The 11,551-nt window shown below is 42.5% G+C and overlaps 2 protein-coding genes and 1 long non-coding RNA gene across 5 annotated transcripts in view; 1 reads left to right on the top strand and 2 right to left on the bottom strand.

Annotated features, from left to right (window-relative positions):
• LOC111237148 (mitogen-activated protein kinase-binding protein 1-like) overlaps nucleotides 1-1,263 on the top strand; it is a 37,929-nt gene extending 36,666 nt beyond the window's left edge. For all 3 annotated transcript variants that reach the window (XM_022766125.1, XM_022766127.1, XM_022766126.1), the window contains 2 exons: nucleotides 383-468; nucleotides 952-1,263. In XM_022766125.1, coding sequence (XP_022621846.1) covers nucleotides 383-468; nucleotides 952-1,194 — 329 coding nt within the window. In that variant the 3' untranslated portion in view covers nucleotides 1,195-1,263. The remainder of the gene's footprint in view (nucleotides 1-382; nucleotides 469-951) is intronic.
• A 2,693-nt stretch (nucleotides 1,264-3,956) lies between these two features.
• Nucleotides 3,957-7,016, bottom strand: LOC111237126 (cerebellin-4-like). The gene is made up of 8 exons (XM_022766102.1): nucleotides 6,989-7,016; nucleotides 6,630-6,713; nucleotides 6,493-6,555; nucleotides 6,336-6,398; nucleotides 5,854-5,916; nucleotides 5,513-5,575; nucleotides 4,608-4,736; nucleotides 3,957-4,237 (listed from the first exon to the last, which is right to left on the bottom strand). The coding sequence occupies exons 1-8, from the start codon at nucleotides 7,014-7,016 to the stop codon at nucleotides 3,957-3,959; spliced, it is 774 nt and encodes a 257-aa protein (XP_022621823.1).
• A 286-nt stretch (nucleotides 7,017-7,302) lies between these two features.
• Nucleotides 7,303-8,053, bottom strand: LOC111237158. Its single transcript, XR_002665753.1, has 3 exons — nucleotides 8,004-8,053; nucleotides 7,789-7,851; nucleotides 7,303-7,343 (listed from the first exon to the last, which is right to left on the bottom strand). It is a non-coding gene; the product is annotated as an uncharacterized LOC111237158 (long non-coding RNA).
• Between the last annotated feature and the right edge of the window lie 3,498 nt (nucleotides 8,054-11,551).

The raw sequence follows: 11,551 nt of genomic DNA on the forward strand, positions 1-11,551 counted from the left end.
AACTCCTCCTCCTCTCGCTCCGTACAGACGGGTGAGACGTTCACTCCTCCTACTTTTCTTTTCTGTTCCCTCTCTTCTTCTTTACTCCCTCCATCATGTCAGACGCTCTGTGTGTTCAGAGGGAAACATCTGCAGCATCTGGACTGGTCTCTGGTCCCTCAAGTCCTGGTTCATGAGGGGACAGAAACCAGCAGCTTTGTCTGTTTGACCAATGATAGAGTGTTTGTGGAGGCAGAGGAGCCAATCAGCTGTCAGTATAAAATAAAACCTGTTTAACAGCTGCTGTTAGAAGAAGAAGAATCTACATCCTGGTCTTTTTTCTGTTTCTTTCGCGATCGATAGAGTCACCTTACCTTCTGCTTCTCTCTCTCTCTCTGTGCAGACCAGCCAGTCAGTGTGGAGACCTGCATGGCTCTGACCAATGAGCTGCAGAGCTGCTTTAAGAGAGCCACACACCTGTACAGGAAGGTGAGCTGGACATTGTGTGATTGCAGCTGAATATGTGAAGGTTAAAATATTGTGACTGGCTGATGTGAGGCGTCACATGTTTGTTACGTCACGTGTGACAGAGCTTTCAGAAATACGTTTCCCAGCTGGAATCTCCTGGTTACAGGTGTTCAGTTCACCTGGATCAGGTTCCAGCAGCTCAACATAAATCCATCACTATGTTTCTGTTGAAAGTCCTTCAAGCCTGAAGGAGCCTGAGGGAACCTAAAGGAACCCGAGGGAACCCAAAGGAGCCTGAGGGAGCCTGAAGGAACCCGAAGGAGCCTAGAGGAACCTGAGGGAACCTGAAGGAACCTGAAGGAGCCTGAGGGAACCTAAAGGAACCCGAGGGAACCCAAAGGAGCCTGAGGGAACCTGAAGGAGCCTGAAGGAACCTGAAGGAGCCTGAAGGAGCAGTGTGTCTTACCTTCAGTCTGGTCTCACCTCTCTCTCCTCCACCTACAGGTGAGCAGCTCCTCCACTGATGACCCCGCCCCGGACCAGCGTCAGATGGCCATCCTCCTATCAGAGGCCTTCCAGGCCATGAGGGCGGAGCTAGACTCCCTGCCGCTCAGTGCACCGAGCATGCTGGGAGTGGAGGGGGGGCTGGGAGGAGTGGGGGAGGTGAAGACAGCGGCTCTGCTGGAGGAGTATTCTCTGCTTCTGCTGCAGGCCGTACACAGGAGGATCAACACCTCCACATACTGACCCACTCCTCCTCCTCCTCATCTCCTCCTCATCTCCTCCTCCTCCTCCCCTCCTCCTCATCTCTTCCTCATCTCCTCCTCCTCCTCATCTCCTCATCCCCCCCTCCTCCTCCTCATCTCCTCCTCCTCATCTCTTCCTCCTCCTCCTCCTCCTCATCTCCTCCTCCTCATCTCCTCCTCATCTCCTCCTCCTCATCTCTTCCTCCTCCTCCTCCTCCTCCTCATCTCCTCCTCCTCATCTCCTCCTCCTCCTCATCTCTTCCTCCTCCTCATCTCCTCCTCCTCCAGCAGCAGCAGCTAATCACCAGTTTGACTGACTGTTATAACGAGTCAGTTTATGCTGCGCTGCATTCAGGGACAATGGGAGAAAAAGAAACTTGACTGAGTCTATGTGACTAACATGTGATAAAACAGCTGTTCGTTAGGTTTTTAATGATGTTGCTAAGGTAACAGCGACTGTCTCAGAAATAAGATAAACTTTATTCAGGAGGAGAAACTGACTGAACTCACACTGAACTGGTGTCTCCTCTTTCTCCTCCTCTCTCTCGCCACGCAGCTCTTCATCCTCTTTCTTCTCTTCCTCACCTTCCTGTTTCCTCTCCTTCCTCCTCTTTCTCTTTCCTCCCTCTCGTCTTCACAGACGAGGGATCTGAAGCCATTTTGATTTTGTCTGAATTTTTATTCTTTTTTTATTCTTATGCAAGAGTCTTTCTCGTGCACCGAGAAGACGACGGGTGATTGGACAGTTTTGTAAAACGATGCTGAGACGTTCAGGAGCTCAGTTATTTTTAGAGACATTTCTCAGACTGAACCACGAGGATGTTCTGACTCCTTCGGCTCCATTTTCATTCCCTAAAGTTCCCGCCGTTTGTTCGGAGGGAATCGCAACGAGTGAACGGCAGCTTCAGTGTCCCGTCAATCTGAAGGCTCGTTTGGGTTATTGATTATTGATGATCGTTGTAGATAGGTTCATGTTAGACTGTAGAGAAGAGACTTTTTAAAGCAGCAAACAGCAATATGAGACTTTCTGTCACTGTTTGGTTTGAACAAACTTTATTGTTCTGTTTGATGTAAACGTTGGAGACGAGCAGCAGAACGTTTGTTCCTCGTGTTTCTGACGTCCTGAACAGTGACTGTGTGTAAAGATGGCCGACGTCACAGCTCCCAAAGGTGAAGCCAAAACATCGCCCCCTGGTGTCTGCCGGCAGTATGGGTCATAAACTCCGCCCCCTCCATGTTGGCGCATGAGCCAAACTAAAAAAATCAAAGTGCACGTGAAAGAAAGGTCGTTCACGTAAGTTTGGTTTTAATTAGTTATTTGATGCTATACGAGGGGGGCGTGGCATCATCATGATTGACAGCTGTGATTGACTCACGATTGGGTCGAGCAGGTGTATGGGCGGGACCTCGATGCTGTGGCTCCACCCCCTGATCACTACAGCCCAGCTCTCTTATCCAGGAAGTTGGTATAGCGGGAGGCGGAGGAGACGTCGGCCATCTTTAAAAACAGTGACTGGTTGGCGCTTCACCTGTCGTCACACTGACTCACTGTCTCACCTGGAACTGACAGCAACTTTTTAGTCTTATTTCTAACATTAATGGAGGATGTAATGTTTTTATAATTGTTCTTAGACAAACACTTTGTTGGGTTTAAATCTGGGATCAGATCGTTTCTAACAGTTTGTTGTTTCTCTGACTTTAAACAAACAAACACACAGGTCAACGTTCAGTTTGAAATATTTTCATGTTTTTGTCTAAATTTAATAAACATTTGAAACTTCTTTTGATGTGGTGTTTTTAATGAGAGCTTGAAGCTGATTGGTCATCCATGTGACGTCATCAGCTTTTTCTTTTACACCTTTAAGAATAAATGTTGGACGTGAATGTTGTGAGGCTCTTTCTTCTTCTGTTCATTTCTACACAGCTGACCGCAAATGGTACAGGCTGCTCCTCCTCCGGCCTGTGAGGTCATCACCACCACCCCCACCATCATCATCATCATCATCATCATCACCATCGAGGACATTCTGCTCATTGAAATGAGAGGAGGAGCACAGGCACTTTTTACCTCCTCAACGTGTGTGTCTCTGATTGATGAGCTGATCTGATGGGAGTGTAAACAGTGATCAGCTGTTGTGGAAACAGCTGTAGTGAAATATTATATCAGATTAAAGCTGAGGATCCATCCCTTTAGTTCAAACTCAATGTGCTGAAGTGTCCAAATACTTATGGCCTGGACTTTGTCTCAGTCACAGACTTTGATTTTACCAAAGCAGCATTTTAAATACTCAACTTTCACTTGTCACTGAATATTTCTACATAAATGTATCAGAATGTTTTAATCTGAATGTTTCTCCCCTCGCTGATGACATGACCGAAAGCTCCAGAAAAGCTACTAAATGGACATGATATTGCTGCTGTTTCCGGAGTCAAGAATGAAGCTGAACCTTTATTGTTTGACTTGTTCTTTGGTGCCGCTGCTCGACCTGATGCTGAAATATGAGCTCTGATGTTTTAGAAATGTTTTTAGTAATTTATTATTATTATTATTATTATTATTGATCCTCTTGGTTCAGTTCCGACTCAGATCTCAAACAGAAGCTTTATTATTATAGTTCATCAGCTTCATAGATGCAACATCACATCATTATTTTCTCTATTCATTCTGGCTGTAGCCACAGGAAATCACCCACCCTACCAAAACAAAAGTCCAGCCTTTATATTCCAGTGTGATGTCTCACTCGTACCCTGATCCTGGGACCGTCAGAGCGGGAACAGCAGGAATCCAGAGAAGAGGCTGAAGTTTCGGGAGTCGTCGTAGAGCCGGTAGCTGGCCGGCAGACTGAGGCGGACTCTGTCGCCCTCCTCCAGCTGCAGAGCCACGCTATTGGACGTGGAAGCGTAGCCGCCGTGGTCGTTGAGGTCCAGGTTGAAGATGACTGGCTGGTCGTTCCTGTACAGGTAAAGGCCCATGTAGCCCTTCAGGTAATCTGCAGCCGTGTAGCAGAAGAAGTAAACGCCTCTGACAGGAGCCGTGAACACACCTGAGGGACAAAAACACCACAACCATTTAGTGTCTTTGTTAAAGGAGCAGGTCACCAGAAACATTCTGATTGGTCAGGAATGGATCAACTTTCTCTGCTTGTATTTTTCTTTCATGTTATCTGTTTGTTTTTGTGGTTGAAGGAGGATTTATCATCCATGTGTGTCATGAATTCTCCTTCACATCTTTGACCTCATGATGTTTTCCATCGAGGTCGAGGAGACGAGGTTAGAGAGGACGTTATTCTGACTGTTCGACCGCAGCGTTGACCTGTGTTTGCTAACAAAGTGAGGACTGGTGCTTTAATCTGACATTCAGAGACTTGTGGTTGATTATGTTGTAGATTAAAGTAGCAGTGTGATGTCGTGTACCTGCAGTCTGGTTGTAGGCTCGACCCACGTTGCTGATGGTTTTAGAGAAAATCAGAGTTGTCTCCTCATCGAACGGCCCAACTGACCCTGAATCAGTCAGACCGGCTGAAAAGGCCACCTTCAGCTCATCTGGAAAAAAACAAAACAGGTTTTACATCACATTACGTCATCATCCTGTAAATATGTCAGATCACATCAGGAACTCAGTTTTTCTTTGCTGAGACAGAACTACGGAAGCCCTGAGGGACAAGTGGAAAAGAGTATTACAATAACGAACCCAGCATCGTGGTTCGTTACTGGAAAAACTTTCTCTTTGACCAATTTGTTTTTTATTCATTTTGTTTTCACTGAGGTTCAGTGTTAAAATCAGCTGTTAAACTGAAAGTTACCAGGTTTCTACGTATAAACATCTGTCATGTCGACAGCAGTAACTTATAACAGTGACTTTCAGCTTTTAACAACTGACACAGGTCCTCCTGTCAATCACCCTGAACATCAAACTTAGTCTTTATCTCAATTAAACGGCCTTTAATGTAGAAAAGTAAAACCTGTGATGATGTGAACAACTTGACTGGTGTGAGAAAAATCAATCAAGGCACAAAAATCCTTTGAAATAAAATCTTTTTTAAAATAAATTTTCTCTTTCATCACAAAATGAACATAATTCTGTGATGGTTGGTGTTCAGGGACAGACGGTTGTACACTACACTAACTCCACTTACATCTGTGTGTGTGTGTGTAAAAACACTGAGTGAAGTTCAAACCTGAGTTCGAGTTTATGATCTGCTGCAGACGATCGTCAGTCACATTTAGTCTGAGGCTCAAACCTGCGCATCAGAAACACAGTCAGCTGTTTTAGTTCAGTGAATATTCATCTGCAGTCGGTGTTAACCCTTCAGTGTTACCTGTGCTCTCTGTGTCCAGGTGTTCCAGCTGTTTCTCACCAACTCTCAGTCTCACCTCCAGCTCTAAAGAGGAGACAGGAAATAACATGAGGAGCTGTGTTCAGTTTCTCTGTGTTTTCCACAGACTCAAACAGCTGCTCGCTGTAGTTTCTACCAAACCAACAGGAGGGAACGGTGCATATGTTGGGGATTATTTTCAGTGGCGGATTAATCCACGTTTGGCGCTGCAGTGAGAGCTCGGGGCAGCAGGACGGTGTGTGTGGGAACGCTGGAAACACTGCAGCTGTGTGGCTCAGAGGACTCAGGTAGGAGACAGTGAGTGTGTCCAGGTGAGGACTCACCTGTGCTCCGGCTCTCAGCAGTGTCCAGTCTGGAGCTGGTTTCTGTCAGCAGAGCAGACTGAGCTGCACAGAGGAGACAGAGAACACAGGTCACACTACGAAATAACAATAATATCTTAACATTTCACATCACATTTCAAATCCAGCATTGTTTACTCATCAGCGCTCTCCTTCTTCTTCTCTGCCTTTATTAGAGCACTGCAGCCTATCATGGCGTTTTACTGCCACCTGCTGTTCACTGGAAGAACATGAACACATCGCCGTGTTCATGACCTTTGACCTTTGATCACCAAAGACTAATCCGTTCATCCTTGAGTCCAGGTGAACGTTTTTATTAAATATGAAGAAGTTCCGTCGAGGTGTTACTGAGATATCGTGTCCACGAGAATGAGACGGACAACCTGAAAACAAAATGTCTCCGTCTCTGACAGTCGCCGGCACGGAGACATAATGAAATGAGACAGTTGTGATTCTGAGTTTACCTTCGCTCTTCATCTTCAGCTGGTTCGCTTCGGCCTCAGCAGCTGTCAGCCGGACCTGCAGCACTGACAGGAAGTAACTCTGATGTAGGATCTTTCATTTACAGTATATTATGAACAAGTAGCATAGAAATATATAAAAACAAAGATGTGACATTACCTTGAGTGTCTCTCTGAGCTGTCGTCACTCTGTCACTAACTGACGCCAGCTCAGCAGCTCTGACTGAAAACACCCAGAGCAACACGTTACAAACAGGATGTGATCTTAGAGAACATACATGATCGAGCTCAAGTCACCTGTGTGTTGTGTCGTCAGCTCGTCCAGCTGCTCCTCAGTGTGGTTCAGTCTGAGCGTCACAGCTGACAGCTCCGCCCCCTGCTCTGAGATCAGCAGTTAACACATTAAAGTTTAGATCTCATGTTTGACTGTCGACAGAAAAGTCACGTAAATCCTTTAAAACTGAATCTTTTTTTAAATAAATTTTCTCTTCCATCACAAGATAAACATAATTCTGTGATAGTTGGTGTTCAGGGAGCCGCCCCCATGATCCTCTCTGGTCTCTTTTTACACGTCACAACAAGTAAGACAGCGACTTAGTCAGAAACATACCTGTCTCCAGGTGTTCCAGCTGTTTCTCACTGACTCTCAGTCTCACCTCCAGACCTGAACAGGAAATGATTCATGTTGATATTATCTCCTTTAATATTGTGCTAAAAAAAAGTTATAATTAAGCCAAATTAATTTTTGATAATTAATAAGAGTAGATGATGTCACCTGCAGTGTGAGTCTCCAGCTGTTCCAGATGTGTCTCAGTGGATCTCAGTCTGACATCCAGAGCTGATCCACAACAATTAGATTTATTTATTTACATCAGATCAACCAGGTAAACAACACATAATAATAATGATAATAATAATAATAATAATAATAATAATAATAAAGGAAATATGACTCACCTGTGGTGTTGTTGTTGGTGTCCATCAGTCTGGACTCCATCAGGGAAAATTTAACTAAAAATAAACAAACAAATGAACTTCACCACAGTCCAAATCACTTCAGGAATAATATTTGATTATTGACATGTGATTACACATGTACTGATTCAGCCTCCAGTGCTGCAGGAACATGCTATTGTTGACATGCATGAAAAGGCCACAGGTCAGATTTGAACCTGGGCTGCTGCGGTGAGGACTGAGCCTTAATGGTATGTGCTCCACCAGGTGTGCCACCTGGGCGTCCCAGCCAGGGTGAATTTTAAACCTTCAGTGTTACCTGTGTTTTCTGTCTCCAGGTGTTCCAGCTGTTTCTCAGTGACTCTGAGTCTGAACTCCACCTCTGAAGTGGAAACATTTCAGAGTTCATTCATGTTAATGAAGGAGTTCCTCAGGGAACCTTGTTGGATCCTCCAGAGTTTCAGTCTGAAGAATCACTGTTCAAAAGTAAATATGACTCTACCTGTGGTGTTGTTTTTGCTTTCTGACAGTCTGGACTCCATCAGGGAAAACTGAGCAGACTGAACTGAATCAACAAAATAAATTACAATAAAACTTTAAACTATGATTGTCACAGAATATTTTAATCACACCTACCAGGCAGACACCAAATTAGTTCAGAGGATAAAAATGTAACTTTAAAACATAAAATCACAGATTTAAAACTGTCAGTGATACCTGTGTTCTCTGTCACCAGGTGTTCCAGCTGTTTCTCACTGACTCTCAGTCTGACCTCCAGCTCTGAACAGGAAACAGGAAGTATGAGAGTCAGCACGTTTACTGAGGAGTTCAGTCTGATTATGATTATTGTCTCTTCATATTTAACTCTGCAGGATTCCTCCACAACAGTTTCCATCTAGACAACAACCACAGTCAACTCACAACATCTGGACAGACTGATGAACTAATGAATGTGTGAATGAACAGATGTTTGTACTAACCTGTGTTCAGTTGGTCCAGCAGACTCTCTGTTGAATTGAGTTTTCTCTGCAGGTTGGTCAGTCTGGAGGTTTGATCTGAGAAGAAAACAGGTTCAACCTTGTGTGTCTACCTTTGTGTACCTTAGTGTACTTTACTCTGCCTCATCACACAGTCACTTACCTGTCTGCTCAGTGAGTAGCTGCTGAGCTCGACTCTCAGCAGAGACTTTCTGTCACTGAACTTAACTTTTGTTTGTTAACAGATTTAAAACCTTAAGTGTTACCTGTGTTCTCTGTCTCCAGGTGTTCCAGCTGTTTCTCACTAACTCTCAGTCTGACCTCCAGCTCTGAAGAGGAAACAAATAATAATAATAACAAATATTATTATTATCATTATTATTATTATTATTATTATTATTATTATTATTATTATTATAAAGTAAATATGACTTTACCTGTGGTGTTGTTGTTGCTTTCTGACAGTCTGGACTCCATCAGGGAAAACTGAGCAGACTGAACTGAAACAACAAAATAAATTACAAACAAATTTCAAATTATGATCATCACAGAATATTTCAATCACACCTACCAGACAGTAGTTACAGTTAATTAAAACTGGACATTTCTTTTTTTTATTACAATTATTTAAATTGATGTTGTGATAAATAGATGTTAAATTAGTTCAGAGGATAAAAATGTAACTTTAAAACATAAAATCACAGATTTAAAACCTTCAGTGTTACCTGTGTTCTCTGTCTCCAGGTGTTCCAGCTGTTTCTCAGCGACTCTCAGTCTGACCTCCAGCTCTGAACAGGAAACAGGTCAGAGTTCATTCATGTTAATGAAGGAGTTCCTCAGGGAACCTTGTTGGATCCTCCAGAGTTTCATTTTAAAACCCATCAAATGTTTCAGTTTGCAGTTTTTGTGTTTTTCACACACACATTAATATACATGAGAAGTCAGTGTTGAACCTTTAGAGTATTACCTGTGTTCTCTATCTCCAGGTGTTCCAGCTGTTTCTCACTGACTCTCAGTCTCACCTCCAGCTCTGAAGAGAAAGCAGGAAGTTGAGAAATCAGATAATCAAGAATCATACCTGTGTTTAATATGACTCTACCTGTGGTGTTTGTTGTTGTATCTGTCAGTCTAGAGCCGATCAGGGAGAACTGAGCAGACTGAACTGAAAACACAATCATAGACAAATATAAAATATATCAACAGTAATAATATGCATTACAATTGGAATGTAATTACTATTAAAAAGTTAATGAGAGTTAGTTTTTTCTAGATATATGTTCAGAAGAGCCGTCAGGTGTTTGAAGTTCCTACAAGAGCAATCATATTCATGACGGAGGTCCTCAGAGAATTTACTGGATCTCCTCTGCTTCAGTTTAAATCACTTCACGTTTCCAAAACTGTGATTTTCTCTGTCATTTAATATGGACTTTTGTTTTTTTAATGAAGCACATTAATGTAAATCTCCTGTTTAAATGTTCAGAGGGACTCAGCCTGAAACATACCTGAGTTCTCTGTCTCCAGATGTTCCAGCTGTTTCTCACTGACTCTCAGTCTCACCTCCAGACCTAAACAGGACATGATTCATGATTCATATTTAGAGTTAAGAAGAAGTTAATTAAAAAGTAAAACTGAAGAGCAGATGATGTCACCTGCAGTGTGGAGTCTCAGCTGTTCCAGATGTGTCTCAGTGGATCTCAGTCACGATTGTTCTATTTATATCATTGGCGTCACACGCTAAGTGGTATTATCAGGCAAGTGTCTTTACAGACTTAAACGAGTGAACATGGAGATAATATCAGAATTTCATTTTTCAGTATTCTTACGATTTACAACTATATTAGTCTCCATGATGATATCCTCAACTTAGAGTGATATATATAATCTATCACTCATTGAGTCGATCTAGATTACATTATTAATTATCTTATCTAGTGCTGTACCTCCAGCTCTCGAACAAGAGGAAACAGGTGCAAGAGTTACAAGGTTTATAGAAGGGTTTCCTGCCAGGGTAACCTTGGGATCTTCCCAGGAAGTTCCAATTTTAAAAAACATCCGAATTGTTTTCAGTTTGCAGTTGTTTGTGTTTTTTTCCTACACGCACCACATAATATACCATGTGAAGTCAGTTGCTAAATTTTCAGAGTGTTTTGGGTGCCCTCTCTGTCTCCAGTTTCCAAGGGCTGTATTTATAGAATGTAAGCATTTACTTACAGCAAAGCTCTCAAGTCTGACCTTCCAGCTCTGGAACAGGAACAGTGTTCCAGAGTTCATGTCATTTTAATTGAGAATTCCTCAAGGGAAGCATTTGGATCCTCTCAGAAGTTTCATTTAAACAATCAATGTTTCAGTTTTGCAAGTTGTTGTGTTTTTTCGGACATATCACAGCTATTAATTACATGTGAGATATGTCAAGTTGTTAAATTCTTCAGAAGTGAGCACCTTGTGGTTCTCTGTCTCACTCAAAGTCGTTCCAGGAGCCTGTTTCATCACTGACTCATTCCTCAATGGTTCTGCAGTCACTGACCTCCAGCTCTGAAGAGAAACAGAATGTAGTAGATGTAAGTCACAAGCTTGCAGGGAAATAGGAAACATGTGATTGCACGTAATAAAAGGATCCCCACTGGGTTGTCAATGAAAGGTACAGTGGAAGTGTATAATCAACCGATCGTTACGATGTATGCTGAAGTTCCAAATGCCACACTGAAGCTGTGGATTGTTGGTTGGTGGTGATAAGTGTGTTCCATGTCCTGGGGAGTCCCGATTTGCAGGGAGACTGAACAGAACTTGAAGGACTGAAAACACAATCATAGAACACAATATTCAAATAATTCAATCTACAGTATAATTATATAATGCATTACAATTGGAAGTATTAATATTAACAAAGTTAAATGAAGTGGGAGGATTGATTATTTTATTTATTTTATTATTGTTAAGAAGTTTATTTAATAGTTCAATGGACTAACATGACCATGCCTGGCTTGGTCAAGGTGTGTTTTTGAAGTTTCGTGACAAGAGCTAATCATATTCGAATGACAGAGTGTCCTCATAAGAAATTTTACTTGGGATCTTCCTCTGTTCACGTCCTAAATTGACTTCCACAAATTTCAAAACTGTGAGTTTCTGGTCATTTATATTATTTACTTTTGTTTTTTTTATACAGTGAAACAGGTCACTCGGATAGCACTTCCAGTTCAAAGTCTCGCGATAATTTCTGAAACAATGTTCAGAGTCGCTCACGTCAGATCAATGCTAAAGACATACAGTCACAATTGGAGACAAATATAT

This window comes from Seriola dumerili, unplaced genomic scaffold (assembly GCF_002260705.1).
Source record: "Seriola dumerili isolate Sdu_G_001 unplaced genomic scaffold, Sdu_1.0 BDQW01000811.1, whole genome shotgun sequence".
In the NCBI taxonomy this organism is placed as follows: Eukaryota; Metazoa; Chordata; class Actinopteri; order Carangiformes; family Carangidae; genus Seriola; species Seriola dumerili.

Bases quoted from the DNA above. Each gene is read 5' to 3' on its own strand.
- LOC111237126 (XM_022766102.1), bottom strand. From the start codon at position 7,016: ATGAATCATTTCCTGTTCAGGTCTGGAG. The intron at 6,714-6,988 runs GTGAGACTGAGA...TGCTGATCTCAG, and splicing joins TTTCCTGTTCAGGTCTGGAG to AGCAGGGGGCGGAGCTGTCA. The intron at 5,576-5,853 runs GTGAGTCCTCAC...TCTCCTCTTTAG, and splicing joins TGCTGAGAGCCGGAGCACAG to AGCTGGAGGTGAGACTGAGA.